At 44.3% G+C, this 27,817-nt stretch overlaps 5 protein-coding genes, 1 long non-coding RNA gene, 1 other non-coding gene and 1 pseudogene across 8 annotated transcripts; all 8 read right to left on the bottom strand.

Annotated features, from left to right (window-relative positions):
* Positions 1 to 1,361: 1,361 nt before the first annotated feature.
* Positions 1,362 to 4,764, bottom strand: LOC133906994 (glutamyl-tRNA reductase, chloroplastic). Its single transcript, XM_062348965.1, has 3 exons — positions 4,267 to 4,764; positions 2,961 to 3,202; positions 1,362 to 2,832 (listed from the first exon to the last, which is right to left on the bottom strand). The coding sequence occupies exons 1-3, from the start codon at positions 4,496 to 4,498 to the stop codon at positions 1,699 to 1,701; spliced, it is 1,608 nt and encodes a 535-aa protein (XP_062204949.1). The 5' UTR covers positions 4,499 to 4,764; the 3' UTR covers positions 1,362 to 1,698.
* A 5,051-nt stretch (positions 4,765 to 9,815) lies between these two features.
* On the bottom strand, positions 9,816 to 12,390 carry LOC133907435 (membrane steroid-binding protein 1-like). Its single transcript, XM_062349481.1, has 3 exons — positions 12,179 to 12,390; positions 11,815 to 12,100; positions 9,816 to 10,742 (listed from the first exon to the last, which is right to left on the bottom strand). Exons 1-3 carry the CDS (start codon positions 12,345 to 12,347, stop codon positions 10,430 to 10,432), a joined length of 768 nt encoding a protein of 255 aa, XP_062205465.1. The 5' UTR covers positions 12,348 to 12,390; the 3' UTR covers positions 9,816 to 10,429.
* A 103-nt stretch (positions 12,391 to 12,493) lies between these two features.
* On the bottom strand, positions 12,494 to 12,665 carry LOC133908104 (U2 spliceosomal RNA; annotated as a pseudogene).
* Positions 12,666 to 13,077: 412 nt separating this feature from the next.
* Positions 13,078 to 14,642, bottom strand: LOC133907436 (uncharacterized). The gene is made up of 3 exons (XR_009907964.1): positions 14,269 to 14,642; positions 13,725 to 14,181; positions 13,078 to 13,633 (listed from the first exon to the last, which is right to left on the bottom strand). It is a non-coding gene; the product is annotated as an uncharacterized LOC133907436 (long non-coding RNA).
* Positions 14,288 to 14,484, bottom strand: LOC133908126 (U2 spliceosomal RNA). The gene has a single exon (XR_009908097.1). It is a non-coding gene; the product is annotated as a U2 spliceosomal RNA (small nuclear RNA).
* A 688-nt stretch (positions 14,643 to 15,330) lies between the features above and the next one.
* On the bottom strand, positions 15,331 to 18,380 carry LOC133907441 (membrane steroid-binding protein 1). Its single transcript, XM_062349489.1, has 2 exons — positions 17,930 to 18,380; positions 15,331 to 15,972 (listed from the first exon to the last, which is right to left on the bottom strand). The coding sequence occupies exons 1-2, from the start codon at positions 18,235 to 18,237 to the stop codon at positions 15,609 to 15,611; spliced, it is 672 nt and encodes a 223-aa protein (XP_062205473.1). The 5' UTR covers positions 18,238 to 18,380; the 3' UTR covers positions 15,331 to 15,608.
* Positions 18,381 to 19,474: 1,094 nt separating this feature from the next.
* LOC133908023 (cationic peroxidase 1-like) lies at positions 19,475 to 20,328 on the bottom strand. Its single transcript, XM_062350158.1, has 2 exons — positions 20,206 to 20,328; positions 19,475 to 19,738 (listed from the first exon to the last, which is right to left on the bottom strand). The coding sequence occupies exons 1-2, from the start codon at positions 20,326 to 20,328 to the stop codon at positions 19,475 to 19,477; spliced, it is 387 nt and encodes a 128-aa protein (XP_062206142.1).
* A 3,718-nt stretch (positions 20,329 to 24,046) lies between these two features.
* LOC133907540 (F-box/LRR-repeat protein At3g48880-like) lies at positions 24,047 to 27,508 on the bottom strand. Of its 2 annotated transcripts, XM_062349598.1 has the most exons (4): positions 27,174 to 27,508; positions 26,323 to 26,398; positions 25,404 to 25,770; positions 24,047 to 24,933 (listed from the first exon to the last, which is right to left on the bottom strand). In XM_062349598.1, exons 3-4 carry the CDS (start codon positions 25,757 to 25,759, stop codon positions 24,324 to 24,326), a joined length of 966 nt encoding a protein of 321 aa, XP_062205582.1. In that variant the 5' UTR covers positions 25,760 to 25,770; positions 26,323 to 26,398; positions 27,174 to 27,508; the 3' UTR covers positions 24,047 to 24,323. The 2 variants fall into 2 exon arrangements, with proteins under 2 accessions (XP_062205582.1, XP_062205581.1); XM_062349597.1 differs by lacking the exon at positions 26,323 to 26,398 and having other exon boundaries at positions 27,174 to 27,506.
* Positions 27,509 to 27,817: the final 309 nt, after the last annotated feature.

The following is a 27,817-nucleotide window of genomic DNA, read 5'->3' as shown; positions in this document are numbered from 1 at the left end:
GTTAGGTCTAAGAGTTTGACTCACTGATCACAGGTTGCCATCAGTGATGAGTCAGAGCCATTGCCTTTTCATTATAAACGAATAAAAGAAGAAAAACTAGACAAACATAAGAGGAACTATGCGGCTTTATATTAAAGAGAAATAGGCATCTAAATTCATATCGAAGAGTACTTAAACTTAATTGTTTGGGCGTACATCCTCATCCAACTGAGGCTAGGTCAGTTCCTAGAAACAACAAAAGCATTCTTTTCCTGAATTTTGTTTCACATGGATCAAATTGGTGATCACACTTTGCCACATGGATCAACATGAAGAATCATTCCAAGGGATTCACATAGCAGGGTGTTTGGTTGCTGGCCACACTTCGCCGCATGTTAGGCAGTCAAATTTGACCAAATTTAGTAAGTGTTTGGCTTGCTGCCTCACCTTTGGTGTGCCACAAAATCTTAGCCAGTGCCTCACCTGTCATAGGCACGGTTTCTTGCCAACTCTTGCCTAACTCGCTGAGAAGAAATTCTTCGCCATATGATCTATGGCACGCCACAGTTTGCCATAGAAAGTTTGGCAATGTACGGCTTGCATCCATACAGGCCCAGTCATTAACTCCTGTCCCACACTCAGGTTACTGACAGGAGGCGGCGGCAGCTGAACCCTTGTTTTCCTCCCTGAATTGCTCGTGGGCGCGGGTGATGTGATGCGACGTGAAAACGACGGGAGCGCGTCGCCTTCGGCCGTGCGTCAAGGGGTTCACATTGATCGGCGTCCCGGCTGCTCGGTTTCCTCTTCTTCGCCGTGAACAGAGCGCGCGACGGTGACGCGGGAAATCGCCTCCGCTCTCCGGTCGACAGCCGGCTTAGTTGCTTCACTGCTTGTTGCTGCATGTACCAGGGACCTCATGTGGGGTCACTAGGGCCCACCTGTCAGTAGAGCATGTCCAGAGTGCGAAAATACAACGAATATTTTGGAAATTGGCCTTGTGTGTTTTTTTGGGAGGCTTGAAAACTGTAATCAAAGGAGAAATTGCGCAGCTGAGCCCAGCAGAAGCAATAGCAGTTTAGCGCAAGCCCAGTTGTCCCCAGTCCGGTTCGCGTACGCTGGCAAAATTCAGGCCCGGTGACCCCTGAGATATGAGAATAATGCATCTAAAAAACCTAAGAATAATGGCAAATGTGCCATTATTTATACATGCACTTCTAGGACGAACAGATCAGCAGTGTATAATTGCTTGAAAAGAAAATCAACGCAGATAACTGAACTCAAACCATCTGACCTCTAGAAAGTAGAAACAGCTGAACTCATCAGGAGTGTTAATGCTCAACAATTTTAAGTACAGGGCTAGTGTAAACGGTACAAAACATTACTACAAGATTACAAGTATAATAATGCATCGAAGGGCATCAACTGACACATTGATCAGCTCCTGTTTATTTCGTCCAATAGCGTATATAACTTAAGAATGGGGCTCTTGCCACAGCAGCTTGAGTAATAATGTACAAAGGCAGCCGGAGTAGAGACAATTTGCAATTATCTCTCAACAGATTTAGTTGCTGCCATGGCGCTAGATCACGACACAGTTGACGATCTCAGCGAGCAGGGGAGCTCAGTAAGTGAAGGATCAAAAAAATTGGAATCAGAATGTTGGGGGACAGATTGGGGGAGTATGTATAGATACACGGGGTAGAAAATTGCTTCCTGGGCTCAGTTTTGGGTCTTCTCCACCTTTGCCTTGATCTTCTGCTCGATGATCGCCTTCTCGGTGTCGAGGCTAAACATTCTGTTGAGGGCGTGCATGTTCTCGAGCGTCTCGTCCAGGGTGCGGCTGTCGCTGCCGTCGCACCTTAGGTGCTGCAGTGGGCCGTGGAGAAGCTTGTTCACGATGCCGGTGCTGAGCTCCTCGATGGATCTTCTCATCTTCTTGGTGAGAGCATCTTCGCCGATCTTCTGCAGGCACTTCTCGAGCTCTGAGGCCCTGATCCTGTCGGCGTATGACCTCAACTTCTTGATGGTCGGAACAGTCTCCAGTGAGTCCCTCCATGCCTCAAACCGTTTCAGTTCTTGTGTGATGATTGTCTGTGCCTCCATTGCTTTCCTGAGCCGGTCTTCCTTGTTGGCTTCCACCACCTCTTTCAAGTCATCAACGTTGTATACACGTGCCTGATCAACTTCAGACACACATGCGCTGACGTTCCTTGGGACAGATATGTCCACAAAAAGCCGGACACCACCCATGGCATCAGAAATACGGGGAAGTGTCTCAGCGTGCTCTTTCGTGAACAATGGGGTTTCAGATGCGGTGCTTGTGAACACGACATCAGCTTCAGCAGCAGCTTCATACATCTCTGAGAGAGGTCTGTACACAATCTCGATATCATTCATCTCCTCGCGAATGGCATCCACCCTTTCCACTGAGCGGTTCACCACAACCACCTTCTTGCATCCTTTGGCAATCAGATGTTTGATCACTAATTTGCCCATTTTGCCAGCACCAATCAACAGCATCCTAGCTGACAGGCCTTCAGATTTTGGAAGCTTCATCAGGGCCAATTCAACTGCAGCTGAACTTACAGAAACAGCACCAGATGATATATTAGTTTCACAGCGGACACGCTTTCCAGCTGTGATTGCATCCTTGAACATCCTATCAATGTTCTTTCCCAAGCCTCCACTGTTTTGTCCACTTCTCACAACTTGTTTAACTTGAGCAAGGATTTGTCCTTCACCGAGAACCAAAGAATCAAGCCCAGCTGATACCTCAAACAGATGGCGTGTAGCATCACTGTCACGCAACATGAACAGGTGCTCCCTAAGCTCAGAAGCAGGTATACCACTTTTCTGCAAAATCACAAAAATACACATATCAGGGCATCTTTCCCAAACTGTGTCCTTGAGCAACTGAAAAGGGAAAAGCTGGGCAAAAAGACTACAGACTGAAGAAAGAGAGTTGATCAGACGGTTCCCACCTTCGACATCCAGTCTACTACTTCTCTGATACCACGGTTCCATGATAGAGCCACCATATAAATTTCCATTCTATTACAGGTACTAAGAACAGCAGCTTCTTCAATATGATTCAGACTGGTGAGTTCTGAAATAGCACGGGGCCATAATTCCTCTGCAACAGCGATTTTTTCACGCATCTCCACCGGTGCTGTGTGCACACTGAGGCCTATCACAGCTATGCTACTCCTTTCCTTCATGTACCCTGGTATTTAACATAAAACATTGTCAAACAATGCACCGAGACTATTTCTTTGAAAGAAAGAAACTGAAATTAATTGCACATCAACATAAAGCTTTCTCAACTTAGTTGTTATACAGTTGCATGGAGATATTTATTCCTAAAGAAATTCTAAGGGGGGAAAGTTACATGTTTATACTAGAAGAATATGACATATTTTACGAGGCTGCAATGATAACAAATATGAAACCTCTAGTTTTAGAAGAGACAGCCTCAAATTTAAGAATTAAACAACAGAGGCCAAAAAAAATTATGTGCAATATGCCAGGCCAATATCTGGTGCCGAAAGCATGCAATAACTACTGTCCATTCTTAAATAATCCATAGTATACATATATAGATATCTCCTTTGTAGCATAGGCTACGATAACACACTTCTGTCTTCTTACACTATCATTTGGCTACTTACAACAACATGTCCTTTTGGTGGATACAGATAAAGATAACCGTTTCATTTCACCATAGAACATATGTATACAAACAAAAGCTCTGCCAATCTGTGGCGCATATGACTCCACAATCAGTTATCGCTCCAACTAACCCACAAAAGTAAATTGACATTCGCTATCTTCCGTTGACCGCTTCAGAAAGAAAACTACTAATGTTTTAACACAGATGGCGCGTGGTTTCCTCATCACCATGACCAATTCCTCTCAGATGCCTTAGACCTGGTCACCTGCTCCACAATCTAATCTTACTCAGGTAACCGTTTAGGCTGTGAACATTTCCAATGAGCAGCAGTAACCTGCAAAATTCTAGGCATTTTTAAGCCAATTAAGGAAAAATTGCAACAGGACAATGCAAAGTTCCCACATATTCCAATTCTTCCCCAAATACCTACAACTTTTGACCTGTACCACACCAAAACCAATCCCAACTGCCACAGTAACCACCAGGCAACGCAAAGATCCCTCAATTCGCGTACCACCAATTCACCTCACCAGAGCGGCGCAACTCCGCATCCTAGGATTCACAGGACGCACACCAACGGCGGCGAATTCGAGGCCAGGCGAGGGCAAGAGACTTACGGTCGGCGGAGATCTTGAACTGCTCCAGCGCGGCGATGCTGGCCGCCTTGGCAACCGCCTGCGCCTGCGCCTGTGCCTTCACGCCCGCGTCGCACCGCACCACGCCGGGCCGCTGCCTGCCGCCGGCGGCCACCCTCGGGCAGAGGGCCGCCGCGGCCGACCCTCTCGGCTTGGCGGCCGCGGCGGCCCCGAATGCTGCGGCGGCTGTAGCTGACGTCGTGCTCGCCATCATCTAGATCAACGAAAAAGCAGCCTCCTTTTCCACAAAACCAAATAAAACCAAACCAATGCAACAAGAATCGCAGGCAAAACAGGTTGATGGGCAGAGAGAGAAAGAAAGATTCTTATGCCTCTCTCTCCCCCTCTACCTCTGCCCTCTCGCTCTTTACGAGTACTTCTTGGCGAGATGTAGGAGATGCGGGATTGGCTTTGGCTTGGCGTTGGTCCGGGAGGACGAGCTTTTTGGGACAGGGGCTCTGCAGCTTGGAGCCAAAAGGTTATGGGCAGGGGTGTGTGGGTTGTTGAATCGCCGGAGGGTTATGGCGTGTGGGGCCCACGCGGGGTGGGGTAGGTCTTTGTGCCGGCTCGGAATTTTCTATTGGTAGATTTTGTTTTGTGGGGAGGCCCTCGTGTTATAGGAGCATCATATTTTACTCTTTTCTGTATTGGTACTGTTTCTTGAAAGAGTTTTAAAATTTTCGCAAACTCCCATGTAACCTTTGATGGGTCCAATATCAACCAGGGACCTCTTGGCAATATCACGAAACTGGAGGCCATAGAACGTCTCCAAATTATTTTACTAGCCTATTTTTATGCCGCTTGTTGGGTTTGGTGCGGTGGTTTGGCCCGTGAGGAGATGAGCCGGAGGATGAGCGGGTAGGGGGTGTGTGTTGGCCTCTCGCCTCTGATTGGCTGCCGCCGCAACGTTCTATCCACAACCCTGATCTCCCTCTGTCTCTCTCTCTCTCTTCCCATCTTTGACCCCATGCAGCTGCAACTTCGCTTTCGAATGGCTCGCGAGGTGAGCACACGAGTTCCCATGGCCGCCTCACGCGCAGCCTCCTGCGGCTGACGGCGAAGCGTGTCGCCGTGGTGGCCACACTCTCCTGCCGCCCTGTGGGGCTCGCCTGTCTGTCATGCTAGCGCTTCTCGTGGCACATTCGATCGGCGCCTAGGCCCCTCGCTGCTTGGACGCATGCGTGGTTTGCATCTATCTGTTCATGACACAAGGATTTCAGTACTGATAACCGATCAGTTTCGGTATATTTTTTGTGGAAACGTGTAGAGATACGTGTGTCCGTACCCAGGCTTAGAACCATGCCTCTCAGATTTTATCAAGTGTGGTAATCAAGAAATGGTCTTCTTTTTTTCTTTCAGCTTAACGAGCAATCAACACTTTTAAGACCTTTGCGTTGTACTCGCTTTCTTTCGTCGCGCGCGCCGTCTCTTTCCGGTCCATGTTTAGGGCATTTGCAATATACTAGTTGCTTTCTTTCATCGCGGCGTTTCTATTCAACCCCATTTTAGGCATTTGCATGATACTCGCTTCCTTTCATCGTGCTGTTTCTATTCAACATGTATGTAGGGCATTTGCACAATATCCTCTTTCTTTCGCTGTGGCGTTTCTATTCTAACCATGTTTAGGGTAAAGGCATTTGTGTTATACCCTCTTCAGCGGCGGATTCATAGCCAATAATTAGAAGGCTCAACATCCGGCCGTTTGTTGCATGTATACTTATATGCAATTGAATACATTCTTCTTACACAAGAATCTCAGTTTGTCATACATACACACACATATACATATATATACACACACGACACACCCTCAGTTGCTGCAGCCTCCTTCGCACCACCCTAGTTACTACTAAGAAACTAGTCAGTTACGACGGTATATACAGGTGAGTTACGATCACATGATAAAAAGTATATAATTACGAGAAGCATTGTAGTTTGCTGCTGCGCCACCCCCAGTTACGACTAAGAAAATAATCAGTTACGACAGCACAGATAGTTGAGTTACGATTACATAACAAAAGAGTCAGTTACTATAGTAATTATATTGCTTTTTGGATCGTAATTGGGGTGTACGCAGAGGTGACCCAGTTGCGATCACAGTTACGACTAAAAAAATAGTCGGTTACGACAGCACAGATAGTTGAGTTACGATCGTATGACAAAAAAATCAGTTACGATAGTAACTATACTGTTTTTTATTATAACTGAGGGTGTACGCAGAGGTGATCCAGTTATAATCACATGATAAAAAAGTGTATAATTACGACTAGATGTGATACCCACTTACGGCTATATATGTTTGTAATAACTGACTTATTTTGTGAGTTACAACTATACTACTTTTTAGATCGTAACTACGGGTAACGTAACAGTACTACAGTACATCTAGGCATATATATATATATATATAGTATGTGTATATATATATATACAAATGTATTTGTTAGTAATCCTCAACAGAGGTAGCTAGTAGATAGTTCTGTATCGCTATTTAGTTTTTTTAGGTAGAAGTGAATATTTAATTTGTTTTTTAGTTTTTGATCTATCTGGTAATAAAAAAAATACAAAACTTAAGTCCCGATAGCTCATTACACGGTTATGCACAACACAGTGCAGTTGCATGGAGAAATATTCAGGACATAAGATTACTTGGCGTGCATATATACAACTGCGTATCTGCACGTTTCAGCTGGACGGCGTTTACTTTGTCAAAGCTGGGATCTTCTACAAACAACGACCCATTCGTAGAAACATGTGCTGCGACCGTTTCGAGTCAAAATACAATGTTGGAATATACAGGCCAACAGAAGCAAGAGATCGATCATGCCGCAGAAGATCCCTACTCGTCGAGAAGCTTTCTCCACGGACAGAGGTTTGAGTGTTTGACTTCGACGAGAATATTTTTGCTCGTTCTTTGATTCCTCTTTCATCAGTTAGCTGTCAGCCTTTCACACTGGGCGGCGAACGCATCTCACATTCTCAAATCTGTCATTCGACGGATACATCATGAGTGTTTTTTCAAACTGTTTCTGTCTATTGATACTTAGTTGCAGATCATTTTGGTACTTAGAGCAACAAAAGTTCTAATTCTGCTGTATCAACTTTTTTTTTCTTGAGGTCAGATATCCATGAAAACTTGCTAGTAATTTGGGGTTAGCACAGCCCAAATCATGAATGTTAAAAATTAAAAGGTATAGTAATAGAAGGCAAAATTTCTGTTGACCTGTCCCACCGTAACAGCAGAGCAACGAGGAAACGTAAAGACAAGCCGGCATCAGCTTCCTGTGCAGCCGAACAATCTTGCCAAATGCTGGTGATAGATCATATCCAAGGGAATTCCTTCACGGGCAGATTCCTGTCGTGAAGGGATTCTCGTTCCCTTCAGCGCTCCCAACGGTTTCCCTTCACGACGTGATTCTCAGGGTCATTCCCTTCAGGACGGGATTCTCTCTCCGTTCCCTTCGCGATTCCCCTCGAAGGGAAGCTGTTGGAGATGAGAGAAAATAAAGGGAATAAGAACGGAGAAAGGAATCGGGAAGGGAACGAAATGAAGGAAATATGGTTAGGGATAGTCTAAGTGTTACGTGAATAAAAATATAGGTGTCAAAATCTAGATTAAATTCAAGTGTCTAATTCGATTAAAAAAAATTGGACATGCAAAATATAACTTGAAATTTGATACATGTGTCGAAATCCGATTCAAATTCGAGATATCCAATTTAGTAAAAAAAGATGAACATATGTGTCCAAGTAATCCGCAGTTGACTCCATGAGATCGTGCGTGACATACGCGCTGAGAGAATTAAAAAGATAGCTTCCTTAGGTTGGCCATGCGCTGTCTACCCGCCCTTGACAGATAGTAGTTCATCAGAAAACAATGCCGGATCTTTTTTCCTTCATCGAGAAATGCATTCTGGAAGCTCGGTCATATTAATAGAATATCTGAGCTTCTAGATTTCAGCCCTAGAAGTTGTACTACTGAACATTACATTATGTTGTTATAGCTCTCCTTTTTTTATGTCAGCTTGGCGAACAGAATGTGTGCTATGATTCCTATGCTCAAGTGCTGGGTGATTCTGTGCCCGGTGCGCTATTTGGAAATATACAATACAACTGTTTGCTTGGCGAGCTAGAGAAGATGGCTACAAGACCAGAGAGACTCAGTCGCGGAGATGTAGCAGCTGGGGAGACCTGACAGTGAATCCAAACTCAGTCATGCAAGGAGGAGGTCCTGACGTCTAGTAGGTGATGATACAAAAAGGTGTGTGTCGGGTGTTCTTTGATGATGAGAAGAGTGCTCACTATGTGATTCCTGAGCGTTAAACCTGTGAACGACCGATGTAACCTTCTATGTTCTGTTTGCAATGCGATTTGGGTTGGGGTATCGTCCCTAGAACTCTAAAAGAAACAGAAAGTGTGCTTACCATACATTACTATGAAGTATGAACTTTAACAGCTTGATCTAGCATCTATGAACACAGGGTGCTTCTTGACTGCTTGTCATGATGAGGCATATACTACTTGATTGGAACTTGAGCATGCCAACATGGCGCACACTGCTTCCCTTGGCATCAGATTTGCTGGTTTGAGTACTTCAGGCGATGAGCATTCAGCTTAGTGCCCCCGCTCGGGTTACAAGCCATCGCTACTTGGCTCGGCGAGGCAGTGGTTGCTGACTGGAACTTTAAGCTGGTGTTTTGCTCTGTGCATAGGCAGTATGGTACAAAACAACAGCCCAGTGTCGTGCCAGTTGGCTCTTGGCTTTGTTGAGTTGTTCGGGAGGAACATGAGGAGAGAGTGGGCCTTTTGTGATTTTGTAGCCTGGGGCCTTTTCTTGTCTCGTGTTGATGTCTGGGCTTCCTCAAGAACCGCACAAGATAAGTGAACGCCTGAGAAGAACTTGGCATCAGCTGAAGGGGAAGCTCGCACACAGACACAGATACGGTAGGTCTTGAAGCCTACCAGCACGACATCCGAGCTCTGCAGCTCGTTGTTCAAGGCGCGGATTCACATCAAAATTTCCTTTTGCGCAGGTTGAGTTGAGGTTCATTCTTGTGTGCACAAACTGGCAATTTTTTTAATTCAAATAAGAAAAAGTGAGAACATGAGAACCCTGTTTTTGTTTTGTTCAGTCTGATCTGTTAAGACTTCATAACATCTATGCCAAATTGAAGGCTTGAGAGTTTTCTTTTTATTACAAGGATGACGCACACGCACACGCACACCACTCATACATCCACCACTGCACTACAAATAAATCATTAAAAGTACTCACATATATGTAAATTGTAGGCAACAGGATTTCAATCCTACTTAGTGGAGTTTCGTGCCTCTATCATTGCACTAAGAGAGTAGAACAGAAAAGGTAACAAACTAATGTTCAGTGGTGAAACAATGGCACAAAACTTAACTCGTATGATCCAAAGACCTAATCGCAACTTACATTTTACAAATTTCAAATCAGTACGGTTCATCTATGATCCAAATACGTACCATTGTTTAGCCAGGCAAGTAACAGCTGATACATTAAAGAAACAAGACGCAAAAGAAGATGTATTTTTTCTGCCGCTTCTCGTCTTTCAGTAGGAGAAATTATACATCAGAAATGACATGAACGAAGAAACGATAAAGTATTTTAGCAGGACAATAGAACGAAGCAGGAACTAAGCCACAAGGCACAGAGGCACTGGACTGGGACTAATTCCTGCATTGTGACTTGCGAAACATATTTTAAAAATAGTTAGTTTGTGAATGTGACCTCTTACTTCAAGCACATGAGGTCCTAAAATGTTTGGATGCAATCTTACTTGCGAGCTGCAGAAGTGCAGAGCCCTGCTTACTGCTCCTGGGGCGAGAGCTGCAGTACTGTGATCATCTCAGGTTTGTTTTAACATGACGTCGATGACGAACATGGAACTAGAGCACTGATCCCTTCAAAGTTCAAATTCAACCATTCACTTCTACTCTAGAGTACACACATCTACTGGTCATGTAAACTTAAGCACCATTTCTGCAAACATCAGGCCTCATGCATGCAGCAGATAGGAGGCATTCGGTTTCTAACTCCCTTTGGAGCATTCATCAGCAGCGCCCTGCCCTACATTTCGTTCTACCCCTCCCATCAGAACTCAGATGTCTTTATGTTTCATGGCGCATCGTCTTCATTCGGCTCGGGCTCAGGCTCAGGCTCAGGCCCAGGCCCAGCAACCTCCTCCTGTATTTCAGGCGAAATGCTACCATAACCCTCTTCTGCAGGCACTGCTCTTCTTATGGTTCCTACCTTCACATACTTACTGGTGAACTTGTACTCCCAGTCATTCAAGGAACCGAGCTCAATTGGTGTAAGGCCAGATATATCCCCAGTCAGATCCTGCGGTTCGAAGGACATCTTGGCTAATGCCCTACTCGCATCTTTACCAGCGAACAACGCATATGCCCCACCAGGTCCATAGAACATCCTTCACAGAGAAAATCGAGTTACTGATAGGGAAAATACATATAATCTGATCAAACACAATGTGTTGTACAATTGTGCATAGAAAATTACAAGTGGCCTACTCAAGCAAAAACTGCAGGTGATTACGGAAACTATGAACTGACCAACATTAATACAAGTATCCTTGCAATGTGGCCATACAATTTAATATAGATATAACCTTAAACAACCAAACCCATGATATCAACACATGCTTTGAATTAGAAGGGATACATTAGCTAACTGTTTTAATTGGAGAAAGCAAGCCTTGAGTAAAATCCAATGCAGCTTATATGTATATAATCTTTTCTCGTAGGAATTGCTGCTCCCCAAAACATCCAGCAGTACCACATGAATATCATTATTCCATCCAAACAGGAAAAATTAAGTTACATGTCATTGAGAGTCAGATACTTATTAGTACTAAGCGTAAAAGCGAGTGCAACTAAGTTTGTTGACACACAAAATCAGATTAGTACAGAATACATGTCCTGTAAAACTTAAGCAACATATACAATTAGTTGGATAGTACAAATTGCTGCACTTCTTCCGGACAACTTTGGTTTCTCATTAGAATTGTCCATTCTTATACTATCTAGAGCACAAATCAGCAAACTTTGGATGGTAGAATGCATAATAAAATGTGATACTTATTTGGCATATCATAGTGAACTCTGGTAACATCGATTAACTTGCAAGGATAAGAGTATCAGGTACACTGTGTTTGCAGAATTGCAGTACACATGTTTCCTTTGCATTTTCAAATGTTTCCTCAAACATCACACTGATAAGTAATCTGATAGCATCAGAGGTGAAATAATTCACTACGAGGTTGATTTGTTAAACAAGAATTTTCTGCAATTCATTAAGAAAAACTTTGTTGCGATTCTGAAAATCCGGTCTCCAAAACAAAGATACTTCCACCATATCTGGCTTAAACGCCTTAACAGGTGATTACCTGCAGTTCTTTGGCATCCCACATTCAAAACACTGAATTTTCACTTTCATAGTGCATCAAGATAACGATTTAGAGGCCAGGGCTTAAGGAAAGCAACCTGCCCTGGGAGACGTCATAGATCTGCCCCTTGATGGCCATGAGCAGCGGCTTCTCGGGGTCAGACCCGTCGTACTGCCGCAGCTCCTCCTCCGTGATCTCCCCCACCTCCACCGGCTCCGGGACTGGCGGGGCCGGCACAGTCTGGGTCTCCTCCCGCCGACGCGGCGGTGGAGAGGGCGGCTTGAGGAGTCCGGACGCCACCTTGTAGATCGCAAAAACCGCCACCGCGCCCGCGAGCACGACCAGCGGAGGCGCGACCCTCGCCGCTTCCCACAGCTCCGCCACTGTGGCAAACCCGGCAAAACCGTAACTTCCGAGCGAATTTTACACGAGAGGTTCGAGGTTTCAGTTCGAGAGCTTACGCTTCGCTGGGACCTTGAGGCCACCCTGCCCGGCGCTGCACCGCACGCCGCGGGACAAGCGCCGGCTGCGGCGGACACCGGGGAGGCATACGGATGCAGCCGCGCAGTGTCGGCCGACCGGCGCCGGTGCAGAGAGAGCTGGAGCGATGAAGGCGGAGGAAGTAGCCATTCACTGACACGAAGAAAGCTGCTGCTAGAGGGATATTCCATTTGCCTCTTCATTAAACTTATAAATCTAAGCATCCGTAATATTCGTTCACAATCTTTATGCCGCAGGGATTATCTATTGTTAATAACATCTTTGATTATGATTTAGTAGGGTGCCCCAGGCGCGGTCGGTAGTGCAACACATGAGGGCACTGTAGTGGACTATTCCCTATAAAAAATAAATTTAATATCAAAGTCACCACGTAATCTATATATTAAAAATTAAACAGATAAAAATATATACTACACTTAATCTTAGCTAAAAGTTTGAGAAATGTATGCTTTTGAACGGTGTCCTGGGTCGCATTATATAACACATCGACGGCTAAAAAATACATTACATTTGACACTTTTGATTTTACTTTTCAACGATTGGCAGTTCGTCTTTTCTATAAATATTTATGTAAGTAGTTATAAATATAAGACATGTTTAAAGCACTTTTAATAGCAAGCCCAGTGATACTTTCTCCGTTTTACTTACCTAAATATTTGAATAAATATTGTTAATCAAAGTTGAAACAGTAAAAGTTAAAAGTGACAATTATTTGTAAACGAAGGCAGTATTTATAGAGAGGGGAAAAAATTTGGAGCTTCCAAGTACGGACAAGAACTCTGAGGGAGAGTAGAAATCCACTAGAAACACAGAGCAGAAAATATTTAGAAGACCTAACCAGCCATGGTAAATGTAGTCAGATTGTCAGAATGCCCCATCAGTATCAATTTTCAAAACAGAGGTCACTCCCTTGTACATTGGCGAGTTCACACTCCAGCCATCCGCAACCACAACAAAGGGCAAGGCCACAAGCACGATATGGCGAGGTCGATTAAATGAGAAGAAGAATGATGAAAATGCACAAAACTCAGACGCACAAAACTCAGATGCCAAGTGCCATGCCAATAGCGCACTGGCGTTAGCAGAGACAAAGGGGGAAAGTTACTTCGGAATCCTAAAATGATATATACTGACCAATCTAACAAGGCTATGTTACAGATGAGAGAAGTTGTATAAGAACTATACATCCAAATGTATGCGAATTGATGTCAATTCTTAAAAAAAAAAGGTCGATGCTTATACTGTCAAGCTTCGTCATCAGTTATTTGCTTCTAGTTTACTTTCAGCTTCGTCGATGATCTCAAGCTCCCGCAATAAAATCAGCAAGTTTTCTCATATCCTCATCTTGCTTGCTCTGCGGAGCCTTCTCCCGGTCGCCCCAAGCATTCATTTTCTGCGACAAGGTGTCGTGTTGCCTGCATTTGAAAACACAGACCATGTTATCACTGAATTGAAGTCGTGGTTCAAGATGATTTAACAAGGCAAAGATATTGTGCCTGCGCTTACTTTTGAATCTCCTCCCTCTTTTTCTTCAGTACACGGAGAGATCTTTGTTTACAATATTCGTGGCACGATCAGGTGGAGTTGGATCATCTTCTGTCAACATCTGAGAAATTAACATTTGGATCAGAACATTTTTGTTGTGCCTTTAACTAAAACAGATTAGTAAAATATATACGGGAAGACATCATGCAGTAACAGACAGAGTTGAAACATGCCATTCATAAATCTTTTTCCCAGCTGACTATTTGACATTGAACAGGACAACGGAAGTGTAGGAGAAAATAAAACGGAAAGCATAAAAAAATGGACGCAAGTTTCAGCAGAACTCAGCTGAGGTCGGCCGGGAGACATACGATGGAGAACCCCGCCGCTGGTACCAACATAAGACACCAAGTGACGAGCAACTCATCTTAACCACCAATAAAGCTGGTGCCTACGGGGATATTCCGTTGGCCTTCATCTGAAACAAAATCCAATATTAAACATAATAATCGCATCCGTACTCACACTTCTTATGCGGTAGCAGTGAATATCTTTTGTTACTAACATCTTTGATTATGATTTGGGAGGGGTGCGCCAGGTCCAGGCAGTAGTGCAACGCCTGGACGACGCGTGAGGGGCCCAGTAGCAAGCCACTGTAGTGGACCCTCCCCCATAAAAAATTAATTTAATATCAAAGTGGACACATGGCCCACATATCAGATATTAAACTGATAAGAACAGATACTACACTTGATCTTAGCCAAAAGGCCGAGAAAGGTATGCTTTGAAACGGAGCCCTGGGTCGCATTATATAGCACGTCGACGGCTCCACGCTTCCTGGCTGGGCGAGGTGGTAGTAAACGTGCTGAGTACTCTGCTCGGTCGACCGCACCCGACACTGCCATGTAATGAGCCGAAGCCCAACGTTCTCCTCGTAAGGCCCATTTACTGGTAGAGCAGCACGTCCAAGCCCAAGACATCATGGGTGCTGCTTCTTTGTTTGTTATTTTCTTCTCTTTCCCAAGTATTTCCTGCCGATTATATAATACCTGTTCAAAAAATTATACTAAGTGATATGTATATAAAAAGGAGAAATTATGTGTTGTGCTTTCCTAGTACTGACCAAGAATTCTGAGACATTCCACAGGGAAAAATTAGAAATCTACAAGAAACATGGAACAGAATATCTTTATTAGAGATAACCATGAAAAATGTAGTTTGAACGCTGGACTAGAAGAACCATCAATATTAATTTTCAAGCAGAGGCCACTCCCTTTGCTGCCTTGCTTGTTGAAAAGAGAAGGCAGCATGGCAAAATCAACTTCCACATGCCATTCAAGCCCCTTAAGGCCTGAACACATGGCTTTGACTCAGAATTAGTCATACCGACAAGAATCACATTTCAAAATGCATGGTTTCCACAAGATTTTCTCGAGAGATCCCATGTGTTTGGAATTTCGCAAGGAACCATGCCTAGACGTCTTCTTTCTTATGAGTGAGGAGCACAAAATTTAAATGAATGGGCATGCATTTTGGTTTATCACAGATAGCATGATTTACCTGCGCATAGAAGGACTTGCAAAACTATACAGAACTGCAAATGCATGGGAGGGTGCTAAAGGAGCTATTCTAAAAAAAGGCACATATTATTATCCACGACCAAGCATATTAACAAAGGACACCCCGGTTCCCAATCCCCAATGACTAATAGTATAAAAGCACCAGCACCTCCAGGTCCATGCCGCTGGTACGAATTACATATCCAATTACACAGGCTAAATTGCTGATGATATCCAATTACACAGGCTAAATTGCTGATGATACGTGAGGATTGCAGGGCCCTGACATGAACCGAACGGGACCATGTCAAATTATTGCCGCAACTGATTGAGGCACTGCGATGCTCTAGCTTTCCTTGGCGCCTGACACGGCTTCCTTCTCTTTCACCTCCTCTGCGACTACCTCCCTAGGCTTTTCTTCGGTTGCCGGTGCCTTCTCGGGCTCTGCCTTGGCGGCGGTCTCATTGGTTTCAGGGGCTGTGCTAGCGGTGCTGCCATCTTCAACAGGGACAGTCTTCTTGACGGTACCGACCTTCACGTACTTGCTCATGAACTTGTATTCCCAGTCCTGCAAGGCATCGAGCTCAAAAGGCCCAAGGCCAGATATGTCACCAGTCAAGTCTTGTGGCTCGAAGGACATCTTGGCCAGCGCTCTGCTAGCATCTTTACCCGCGAACAGCGCATAAGGTCCACCAGGTCCGTAGAACATTCTGCATATAGCCATTAAAATGAGTAAAAAATACAAAATTAGACGTTCGATTACAGAATTTGGTATGTAAGGGAGAATTTGATACGGAAGGGAGCTTCGCAACACGTTTCTGACACAGAAGGCACTAATATCAATTCACAACGGAAGAAAAATCAACACAGCTAACCTTCAGCTAGCATGCATCATGTAAAATATCCCCTCATCTAAAAGGACTCGACTTTCATGTGTTTTGCGTGGGCAGCAGTGCAATGCAGAGGTGATTATCACTGTCAAAGTTCAAGCGCAATGGAAGATAAACGACTACATAATATAACAGATCCAAGAACTCTTGTAATACTATTATCACCCACCCACAAAATATGCGTGGTCCACCAGCAACTGTGTCTCGCATGCAAAGATAAATAAAAGAAACCACACATCTTATTAGATTGTTGAACCTAACCACAAAAATACTCCACCTATACAAAACAAGCAAACAAGCAACTTTCACTAATTTTTTGATGCACAAAGCAACTTTCACTAATTAATCCAGGATTCTGGTGCGGGATGACAACAACATAAATAAGTGGCTTACTTTGCACCTTCCTGCCATTCCATTGAACCAGAACAAAGTTATAAGTATCACAATGTCAATTTTTTTATGTTTCAGATAGACTAGTTTTTCCGAGACCACTTTAACACCATGAACAAGACCACAGATATATAATTTTATGACACAAACCTTTTTTATAGCACGTAACTCTTCTAGTACATAACCTTAAAGTCAAAGGATGATTCAAGAACAAAATACTGAAGCAACACGGAACCAAACTTATGCACAGAAGGAATAGCTATTCAAACACAACTGCTAAACATATGGTAATTTCGCTTTCCTTATTATGAGCATTGAACCTCTATATCCAATCATTACCAAATATACTATAACCTGCCAATTTTCTTTCATCAAATTAGCAACTCTGTTGCCATCATCCCTGCCGACATGCAGTCAACTGGTACTAAAAAGATTCTAATCAAGTATACAAATTATTAGATATAACAGGCTTTTCAAATCATCCAACAATTGTACATAAAAAAGAAGGCAGTGAAAGAAACCACAACAAAGATGAGGCAATTAATATTAAGACCCCAAAAGTTGGCTGTGAGCCTCTGACTCACACTATGACTTTACACCCACTACAAGAATTTCTCCTCCCCTTGCTAACAACTATAGCAGTAGCTCATATTACGCGACTACCAATCAACTGAACCATTCCATGGTACCCAATAAATTCTATAAACTCAATGTTTTGACCTCAACAAGCTGAAATATTGGATGGTAACAAATAACACAAAATGAACCTGTCCAAGCGACAAATCAGCAGCGCACATCATCAAACAAAAGTACAATTCAATGGTGTTTCCATCTCTTCTTTCCCTAATCACGCTTCCCACACAACCAAAACCCCCAAATACGAGAAGACATTCAATGGCCTCGCAGAAATTCCAGCAAATTTATCACCTGGATTACTCCCATCATCAGAAGCGACAAGCTCCGAACCCCCGAATACGACAAGACATTCAATGGCCTCGCAGAAATTCTAGCAAATTTATCACCTGGATTGCTCCAATCATCGGTAACGACAAGCTTTACGGTTACATCCGAGAAATTGGACAAAAAGTCTTCCTTGCATTGAATTGATTACTCAATCCTAGTGTCCCAAAGATCAGTAACCAGTATTCGTTAGGTCACCCACATAGTACTGCCTACACAGCAAAATCCGCCAATTATGCGGCCTAGCCAGCGATCATACAGCAACAAGTCGGGGCACCCGTTCCTTGTATACGGTCTAATAGACTTTATCGAGAACACTGACTCAACTACAGGAGAATTATGCAACTACCACCCAAATCAAGCACCAGAGCAACGATTGATACACGGAAACAGAGGGAAAGCTAGGGTTTTGGTGCACGGAACAGACCTGCTCTGGGTGACGTCGTAGATCTGGCCCTTGATGGCCATGAGGAGGGGCTTCTTAGGGTCGGTCCCGTCGTACTGTCGGAGGTCCTGCTCGGAGACCTCGCCCAGCTGCACGGGCGGCGGGAGCGGCTCCGCCTCGGGCTCCTCCCGCGGGGGCGGCGGCGGGGGCGGGGGCGCCACGAAGAGCCCCGACACGACGTGGTACAGCGCGGCCGCCACCGCCACGGCAGTGAAGAAGGCCGCCGGGGACAGCCCCGTGTACGCCACGATCGCCTGCTTCAACGTCTCCCACAGCTCCGCTACCGCCATCGCCGTCGCCGCCCGCCTCGTCGCCGGCGAGTGGTGCGATGAGCTCACGTCCTCGCCTCTCCCGAGGTGCTCGGACTTCGGGGACGAGGGGCAGTTTGGTCTTTTCAGCCGACTCGGGAGGGGAGCGAGGAGGAGGGGCGGAGCAAAATATCTGCGGCTTTTATACAGGGCAGCAAGAGGTAAAAGGGCTGATGCTTTTTCTGACGAGTGGGTCCCGAATTCAGTGGGACCCATGAGTCAGGATCAGCGGGGATCTTGAGGCGGATGCTCGGATTGTCTCGGATACGGGGCCCAGATGTAAGTGGGATTCCGATCCAGTTTGTATTGGCAATCTCTACCTCCTCCTCTCCAATTGCTCGGATAGTTTGCGTTGGTACCCAAAATTTCCAGATTAGGTTGTATTTCGACGATCGTATATTTGTATGTATTTGATGAAGGGTTTACTTTGGAATACAGAAGTTTTACGAGAAAGGTTTTTTTTGCCCTATAGAAATTCAAGGGAAAACTAACAAACATGGCCTGTATGACAGCAGGTCCTATGAGGTTTTTTGCCGGATGGAAATTCAAGTGGAAACTAGTAAACAGGACTGGATGACAGCAGGTCTTAGGAAAACTAATAAACAGGACTGGATGATAGCAGGTCCTATGAAAACTAATAAACAGGGATGGATGACAGCAGATCCTATGAGGTTACAAGACAGTTGGATTTTATTTGGCAGACCTCTAGTTTTAAGATCTATATATGATTTAGAATTTATAGAATAAAATAAAATTGTTTAAATATCTATTATAATTCCAAAATAAGAATAATATGTCTAAACCAAAGATCCTTAATCTATTCATAGCTCAACTCTAAAAATTTCTAGAACTATAGATGATCATCTCCAAGAATTTTTGAAGTTAGAACTGTGACAAACAAACACTTAGTCCAAATAATTTCTAGTCCTTTTTCAAAAGTTTAAGTCATATACTTTATATTTATCTCTCTCTCTCTCTCTCTCTCTCTCTCTCTCTCTCTCTCTCTCTCTCTCTCTCTATATATATATATATATATATATATATATATATATAATTCAACAGTTGTAGCAGATCTAGACAATCTACATCGTTCATCTAAATTGATCAAATAGTCATAGTGTAAAATTGAATCCTATTTTTATTTAAAAATATTATCAATTACCGATTATTTATCTTCTATATTAAACGTCTCTTTGTAATTCATCTCCTTTCACTACAGTTAACGCACGGTTGAGCAGCAGCTGGGTCCAGCGTGTTGGTCTCGTTGTACAGCCGGCTGCGGAGAAGAGGCACCGGAACAGCCCAGCGTGTGCCCGCCGGAGAGCACGACGACGTCGTGGGGTGAGAGGCCGTGGGGCTGGAAGTTGGCCAGCAGCGCCGGCAGGTGCATGAACGGTGTCGGGATGTCGTTGTTCGCGTCGTCGATGCTCGCCGTAGTCGCGTCGCGCCGGCCGAGGAGCACGTCGTACGAGGTTCCTCCCAGCTGCAGCCAACCATACGTGCAGACAAAATCGCATTGTCAGTTCGGTATGTCTATTTTCTGTGTAAAAAGGATTCTACAAGTCAGCATGACTCCTCACTGAATATATTGTTTGTTTTCTTCTGGAAATGGTGTTATCACGGCCGGGTTGAAGAGATTGTTATTTCTAAAGGTCCTTTAAGCATTGTATTGCCTATCAATCGCCGGCGTGCCTACGTGTTTTTAGCTGGTGTTTGGTTCGACGCCCACATGTTGGCGCGCCCGCATGCCAACGCCCATGCAATGCCAACGCTAGTTCATTTTTCGTCCGCGCGCGAGCGAGAGGAGGGCAACGAAATCCTCTGTCAAATCATTGGCGCGTGGCGGACATGGGCGCGAACCAAACGCGTCATAACTGAACTCTTCAGCTACCACAATATTACTCGTAGTTCAGAACAGAAGCTCTGGGTTTGTAGTAGAACCGAACTTACCCCAACAATCGAATCGCGAGCAGCAACTGCCAAGATATCAGCGCAGGAGATGACGTTCCCGAAGCGGACCGTGTTCACCGCAGACTTGATCGTGTCGGGCTTGGCCGTCTTCTCGCCGATCATGTCGTCGGTGTCGTCCAGCAAAATGGAGCCGTCACAGCCCTGTCTCGTATATTGACACCCTCGATGCAAAGCTGGGAGTGTGGGAACTCGACTGTCTTTGTGAGGAGGGCAAGTATGTTCTATTATAAATAAACAGTTTGTTAGAAAAAAATATTGGATTCGAGTTTACATTATTACTTGCAACTCTGTGCAATAAAATAGGGTTTCAATTTAAAAACCGTTGCAAAGCACGAGCATCTTCCTATATAATTGAGGTGAGATATTACTTTCAAGGTGTTTTAGCTTACCCTCTTGGCACCAAACTAAGCACACGTTGATAAGGTTTTCTCGGAACAATATATGTTGAAAGGTAAAATCCTCATCCATATGGCATATGGCAAGTAAGGAAAATTCATATTTCTACAACTGTAAAATAGCAGTTTGTTTTGTTCTTCAGATTTATAAACTATTGTTATTTATTTATTTTAATACTTAATTTATGGATATGAATGAACATATTAGATTATTTTGGTATTTGTATTTGAGTATAGGCACGTGGATTCCACCTGCCATATTACTAGTACAGTTGTAGTTGCAGACTTGTAGTGCAGTGCCCATGGAATCTTTGCACCCAGCGATGTCGTCCCAATGAGCAATCAGACCCATCCGTGATTACCTCCTGTAGTGTACCCTGGATTGGAATGGCCGTTGGCCAATGGTCATACTTAGATTTAAAGTGTGTTTAATTGAAGAATAAGGTTAGATAGGGTATGATTATTTCTATATTTTTATGGGATAAATCAGTTTTCTGTTTAATTGGATGGATATGATAAACCTGTTTTCTGTTTGGTTGGACGGATGAGATGCGCTGAGTTGATTGTGCACATTCATATTTATATGTATTCTAAGTATTTAGGTGAATTTGTGCATGTTTGAATTTGTTTGAATTCAAATTGAATTAAAAAGAGAATATCACATAAAATGATAAAAATGCATATAGATAAAATATTGTAAAGAAACTCACTTTTACACCAAATAACTTATAGTTGAAAATAATTTTAGAAATTATTACGTCACATGAGAGGAATATTAGTGATTTTTTCAGATTTTTGGAATTTCTTTGAGGTCTTAAAATTGCTAGAATTTCTAAGAGTAGCCTTCTTTGGAGATTTTTATTTTGAAATCTATGAGGGATATTGAGGTAAATCCTTTTAAAATGGATTCATCATGAATTATAGAATCTACAGAAAAAGTTTAATTATTTTTAGACCACGACAACCTCACTATCCAAATAGAGAAACAAATTTTGAAAACAGTTGGTATTGTTCGTTGGGTACTGTTCATTTGACGCGCTGGTCATCCTCTCCGGGGCTGAGTCATGGACGCGGATCGAAGCTGGACAGCCTCGTCCAGCTCTTTTTTTCGAATTGGGGGAGTGAATATTTCGTAAAGGTGGATGACCCTATTCAATCTGAGCCCTCCAACTAAACATCTGGATGGGTATTATTTATTTGGATGGAATCATCCTATTTAGCCTTATACACCGAACCAAACACACTCTTAAAAGAAGGGGCATAGAAGCACTGGGCAGCAGCGGCGGATACTCCTACCGTTTCGCAGTCAAAGAAACTTTTTAAACATAGCAATTTTTTATTATGAATGTAGGAGAGGAAAAAAAGAGAATTAGAAGAAAAGAAAGAAGAGGAAGAGAAGCGGATCAAACCCATACCTAGCAGCTCTACATCCGCCACTTGTGGGCAGGCAGTATTGCCGTATGCCCGTATCTATCTCATCCGGCACAACTTGGTTTGGAAGTGGCTCGTATCTTGCCAATCTCCATGGAGACATTTAATAATTTGCCACTCTCCATCTGGCCCAGCTCCGGCCCACGCACGGCCGCAGCCCGCCCCGCGCGCAGGCGACTCTGCACGCACGCTGCAAACCCGCTCGCCGGGCCTTCGCACGCGCGTTCGCGACACCTCGAGCTCCGACCACCGGCTGCCACCGGCGCAAGGGCACCGGCGTTCGGCAGCCAGCCCGCCACTAAGCCATCGCAGCAGGCGCGGGGTAGCGCGCCAGGGTTCCAGACTGGAGCGGTGCGCGCTGGGCGTTCACGGAGCATCCAGTTGGAACCGACCAGCCTAACGCTAGACGCCGTCGCTTATACCAGCGCCGAGCCACGAGCATCCCATTCCCGGACAAAGCTGGTGCGGCGTGATGCATTGCGCGGCCATCATACCGCCCCGGCCGCGTGCGGGGTGCCATGCCGATCCCAAGTTCCCGGCACAGATCACCGCCTCCTCCGCAAAGGAATTGCAGCTCCTACACGACGCGCGAGGGGAACTCCGCAGGCTGCGTGCAGAGTTCTGCAAGCGTGGCTGCGGCAGATCCTGTACGTCTACATGCTCCCGGCGACAACGGCCGTCACCTACCAGTCTTCTCGCTCGAAGGCGCCCAGTTCGGTACTGCTCCTTGTTCTGCTGGTTCTGCAAGGGAAGCTAGTCCGTGATGCGTAGCAAGTTTTTTTCCCCCTTCTCCGAATCGATTGCAGGAGAGCCATGCATATTCTATTCAAGTTTACGGAGAGAGAAACTACAAACATGGTCCACGATGGACTGAAGTACCGAGAGGAACAACAGTACGAGCAGCCGTAGTGATGATGAACACAAGAAACAGGGGCGGGTCTCCATGGGGCGCGGGGAGCTCAAGCCCTCTACGCTCTGGTGCTTCATGGAAAGAAATGAGAGATAAGAGGGAGAAAAAGAGGGAGAAGAAGAAGAGGGAATGGGAGAGGAAGAAGGAAATGAGCCCCTAACCGTCCATCCCGCGTCAGCTAAGAAAGATAACACAAATGAAAATACTGCATGCACTTAGCCACTTGCTCTCAATAACAGGACAGTAAAGACCAGTAACTGGATTCTTCGTTTCCATTTGGCCATCCATCTCTCCTTATTCCTCCATAAACTTTGAGGGTTAATATTTTTCGGATGTTAAAGAAAATATTCAAAACCACTGCATAAACTTTTGCGAAATTTACTTGGAACTTTGAAGCCGTTCCTTCATTTCTCCTAATTTAGGGAGAGAAAACCCAAAGGAGGCAAGGGGATGAGAGAAGCGAAGGAGAAGTTCGCAGTGCATCAAATCTTGAAGTACTTTGGATTTGCTATCGTATATACTTATATTCAATTTTCACAAGTGTTGGGAGCATGGGAGAACACCATGCTTTAGTCGTGAAAATTGAACGCCAATACATCAATGAATTTGTTCTAAAATAAGATATCTTTACAAATATCATTATTTGATTGTGCTGTTGGGTGACGTGCAAATGCACTTAGCTTATTGATAATGACGACAACTTTGCCACGACACTAATTCATTGATAATGTTGCAAATAATGATTGGCTGATTTAAAAGTGTGATGCTATCTCGTTTCTGTTTCTTTTTAGCGGGAGATGCCATCTTATTTTAGACCAATAGCAAAGGAATCATGAATCAATAATTTCCATGGCGTAACCTCAGACGACATGTAGAGTAACAGAACACGGAGCATGACATTTTACATGCAAAAGCAGCTCGATCTACTTTAAAAAAAACGATCTACAATAAAATTCCACGAAAAATCAAGGCACCCAAAAGGGTAAGACCGAATTTTGAGCACAGAAGTTCCATGAGATTTTTTTTTGTAGGAACCAGAACAGCCACGGAACTCCATAGTTCCAAGGTGGATTGGCATGTGCAATTACCGTGCATAAAACCAATACTATCAACTGATGTCCAATGCAACAATTTGAAAGCATATGGTCCAGGGTTGCAAACTCCCATAGAGACTATCACGACACCTTCATACAGGACAAACTATTCAAGTATTTACAGCATTAGCTACACACACCATGCACGCACTGTCGATGTTATTTCTCTACTGTTACAGCTCAGTGCTTGCTATGATTTATGAATGGTAGGTCAACAAGTTTCTACAACGAGGACTGAGGAGATGGGTTTTATTTCCTGATTAGCATCTAATCCACAGATGTCAGCCTCTCGCAATCAGCATCAAACAGTTTCCCATAATCTTGCAGATCAAGCGACCTCACCTCATCCCGGCGCCAAAACCAATCCTCATACCTATACCAACGCATGATGCCTTCATCCACCATCATCCGTTGGCATGCGATGCACGACCTGCTCTGGCAGTAGTGGAATTCACGCAGTCGTGAAGCTTTCTCGAGAGTTTGGTCATCCAGCTCATGGACCACTTGCCTACGCCCGTTTACAGCAATGCCCAACAGCAGGCAGTGGGAAATATTCAGAACCTCAAGATATTCCATCGAGTTCAGTAAAGAGAGCAGTGCATCCATGGTCACTTTCGAGCAACGAAGGCTCAACACTTTCAGCTTTGGAAGGTATTGCGAAATCGCCAAAGCAAATTGGTGGTCAAATGAGCCCATGATCTTGAGTTCTGTGAAATTCTTGCAGCTCCTGGCTATCTCTTCCATAATATACGGAGGATGGCCGATGGTAGGCATTGTCAAGGACTCCAGCTCTTCCCACCTTTGAATAGCTTGACATATTCCCAATTTGGTGATGCGGTTCCATGCTGGCATAACCAATCGTTTCAGGTGAGGAGACCTGTTAGGCATCAGACAATACTATAAAGCATTAGCCTTTTCAATGCAAAATGAGATACCACAGAACTTAAGCGTCAAGAGTTTTGTCAAGATATAATTACAAGAATGATGATACAAAAAATAAGAGGGAGCCTATTCAACCTAAGAGTACTCAAACAGCCTTCCCTAGACCCCTACTAGTTTGAATGACAATGAAATAGTAGCAATCCAAATTTGTTAACACAAAAATGCACGAAAAAATGGTTACAAACATAGAATATTTACTTTGGATAATACATTAATGTTTATGCGTGATTCAACTACACAGCTTGTATAACCACTAACTACAATCACACATTTGTATTGAAAGCCATAAGCTGTAGTTCAACTATTGAGTTGAAAATCGACTTGTAGGATTTAAGGTACATATGCCACATCAGTGCATAGGGACGTAGAGCCACAACATTGATAAAACATTCAGGGTTTTGTTACCTTTCTGAGATGAAATGAAGATGCTCATCCTTCATGTACAAATTGTAATGGAATATCATGCAATTCACATTTCCATAGCTAATTGCCATAGCCACCCGTAGTATTCTTGCAAGTCTCTTGTCAGACCTATCATCAACCCAAATATATGGTGATGCTCTTGTTTGAATAAAATTGGATTTTAACAATCCAAAGTCAAGAGTGCCCCAAATAAGCGGATCTGAACAGGCCAAACGCCACAAACGACAAACTTGAGATACTGGTGACAGCTCAACCAAATTCAACTCCTTGAATATCTTCACGAGGACATCAGTGTCCATGTCCTCCCACCTTTTTCCCATCCATTTATTCTCTCCCATTATTGATAATCCTGAAAAGCAACAAAATGACAATCAGCCAAAAGACTAACTATCCGCCCATGCTGCTGCCATTCATAGAGGTAGTTAAGCGAAAATACATGTGACCAACTGCAAGATTGGCCTAATAAACACACAAAAGAGGAGCAGTTATGAACTTGCAATATGTATAGACAGAAGTGAGTAAACTTCACAGAACCAATATCACAGGAAATAAGTTCCATTGCCACAAATTCTACTTCTACGAACAATGCAGTTACTAGTAAGCTGGAATACGGAGATCTTCTGGATCACAATAGTACGGTAGGTAGTAGAAACATAATAAGTAAATTGCTCAACATTGTACCTATCCCCTCTGAATGTATGGATTAAAATTATCTGTTGTTGATAATTTTTTTCTCTCTTTCTTCGTGCTGAGAAAATGTTCATATATTTTCTATGAAATGGTCCAAACTTACGGATTTAAAAGGTGACACTATCCCAAAACCTTAACAAGAAAACATACGGGAAGCAGGTAAAGCCTAGCAAATGGCTACTGTAATTTCATATTTCTTTGTCAGTCTCACCGACGCAATATGAAGATACTTGTCACTGAGGAAGGCATGTACAATTAGCGGACCACTGGCAGATCTCATATATTCCCTGATCCCACACCAAAATGGCCGGTACGAACGAATCCAAAAGCAAACTCCAAATGAGTCTCCATCCATGCAAACATATTTACCCAGCAGATGCAACAAGTACATACAAATGCACTAGAAAAGTTCGGCTTCGCTCACTAATTCTACAGAGACAAACCAAAAGATCTTGAAGAATTATTAACCCGCCTTCCTAACAAAAGAAATAAGAGAACACATGAAGTCCTAACAAGCCATCAATCGATAGAGAGATCCACCGACAGAAGATCCGCCGCTTAAGTAACAAATCCGACAATACAAACTATAAGGTTAAGTGCAAAAAAACTTAGAAAAACCTACTGAAGACAGGTATAGACTACGGAATAAGCAAGAAATACAGTCGACTACAAATCTAATCTAATGGAACCGCAAAAATAGCCAAGCACTGACAATCAGGGATGGGGGACTCGCTGGGGACGAACGAAATTTGGGGATACCAATTCCAGTGGATTTCACTTGGGGGGGGGGGGGGGGTGGTCAGTTGAACACCAAAAACTTGTGGAAAAATAAGCGGCATCCGCCTTAATTACGTAACAACAGCAAGTGCTACGGTGTTGGTGTCAACTCATGTCAATCTCGCAAGCTGAAGAAGAAGAAGAAACCAATCAAACCGTAGGGCACCACGCGGCACAAAAGTCCAAAACGAAGTCAGTGGAGAATTTGAAGGATCTGGGTTTGGTTGCTCTTAGAACAAAGGAATCCATCCAAGCGAGCGAGAATTACTCGGAGCAATTACTTACCGGCGCGAGAAGGAATCGGCCCTATCCCAGGCGGATCTTCGCCCCACTAGACTTCCGAGAGAGGAGCGGCGCTGTGGGCACGAGCACCGGCACGCAGCAGTGGGCTGAGGAGCGTCGCGTGGGGTGGAGGATCCGGCAGAGGGAGGGACCGCGCGGGCTTCGTGCTCGGCGGCGGCGAGCTGCGGTGAGAGTGCCCGGCCGCGGCGCCGGAGGCCGAGGCGGTGGGAATCGGGGTTGGGGGCGTGGGTGTCGGGCCCCCCCTTCGGCCGGGACGACGAAGAAGGGGGAGGACCGAGGGGGCCGTGTCCGGGCCGTCGGGGTTAGAAGCGGGTCGGGCTTTGGGTCGCTGGCGCGCCCCGCGTTCGTGTGAAGTGTGAACCGTGGCTGGCTGGCTGTCCGTGTTAATGTTTTTCCACGCTGGATCAGGGTTCACAAATGTGACGGGTGAAATGCCACAAGTGTGTATTCTTAAAATGCATGAAATTCGAGCAAAAATTTAAACGAATTCGTGCGATCAAACTTGGTTGATCGAGGCAAAAAAAAAAAAAAACGCTCAATCGGACTCTCGAAATGCGACATGTTTTCTCTGTAATTCAACCGGTTTTCTTTATATTCAATCGCATTCGTTGCATTTCCTTCAATAT

Source organism: Phragmites australis, chromosome 24, assembly GCF_958298935.1.
Source record: "Phragmites australis chromosome 24, lpPhrAust1.1, whole genome shotgun sequence".
Taxonomy (NCBI): Eukaryota; Viridiplantae; Streptophyta; class Magnoliopsida; order Poales; family Poaceae; genus Phragmites; species Phragmites australis.
Note: the sequence above shows the minus strand (reverse complement) of the source record. Positions and strands in the feature narration are given on the sequence as shown.

Bases quoted from the DNA above. Each gene is read 5' to 3' on its own strand.
- LOC133907441 (XM_062349489.1), bottom strand. From the start codon at position 18,237: ATGGCGGTAGCGGAGCTGTGGGAGACGTTGAAGCAGGCGATCGTGGCG. The intron at 15,973-17,929 runs GTCTGTTCCGTG...GGCTATATGCAG, and splicing joins TACGACGTCACCCAGAGCAG to AATGTTCTACGGACCTGGTG.
- LOC133908023 (XM_062350158.1), bottom strand. From the start codon at position 20,328: ATGATCGGCGAGAAGACGGCCAAGCCCGACACGATCAAGTCTGCGGTG. The intron at 19,739-20,205 runs GTAAGTTCGGTT...GGTTGGCTGCAG, and splicing joins CTCGCGATTCGATTGTTGGG to CTGGGAGGAACCTCGTACGA.
- LOC133906994 (XM_062348965.1), bottom strand. From the start codon at position 4,498: ATGATGGCGAGCACGACGTCAGCTACAGCCGCCGCAGCATTCGGGGCC. The intron at 3,203-4,266 runs GTAAGTCTCTTG...GTTAAATACCAG, and splicing joins GTTCAAGATCTCCGCCGACC to GGTACATGAAGGAAAGGAGT. The intron at 2,833-2,960 runs GTGGGAACCGTC...GTGATTTTGCAG, and splicing joins TAGTAGACTGGATGTCGAAG to AAAAGTGGTATACCTGCTTC.
- LOC133907435 (XM_062349481.1), bottom strand. From the start codon at position 12,347: ATGGCTACTTCCTCCGCCTTCATCGCTCCAGCTCTCTCTGCACCGGCG. The intron at 12,101-12,178 runs GTAAGCTCTCGA...GGTTTGCCACAG, and splicing joins CCTCAAGGTCCCAGCGAAGC to TGGCGGAGCTGTGGGAAGCG. The intron at 10,743-11,814 runs GTTGCTTTCCTT...TTCTCTGTGAAG, and splicing joins TATGACGTCTCCCAGGGCAG to GATGTTCTATGGACCTGGTG.
- LOC133907540 (XM_062349598.1), bottom strand. From the start codon at position 25,759: ATGGGAGAGAATAAATGGATGGGAAAAAGGTGGGAGGACATGGACACT. The intron at 24,934-25,403 runs GTAACAAAACCC...GATGCCTAACAG, and splicing joins CTTCATTTCATCTCAGAAAG to GTCTCCTCACCTGAAACGAT.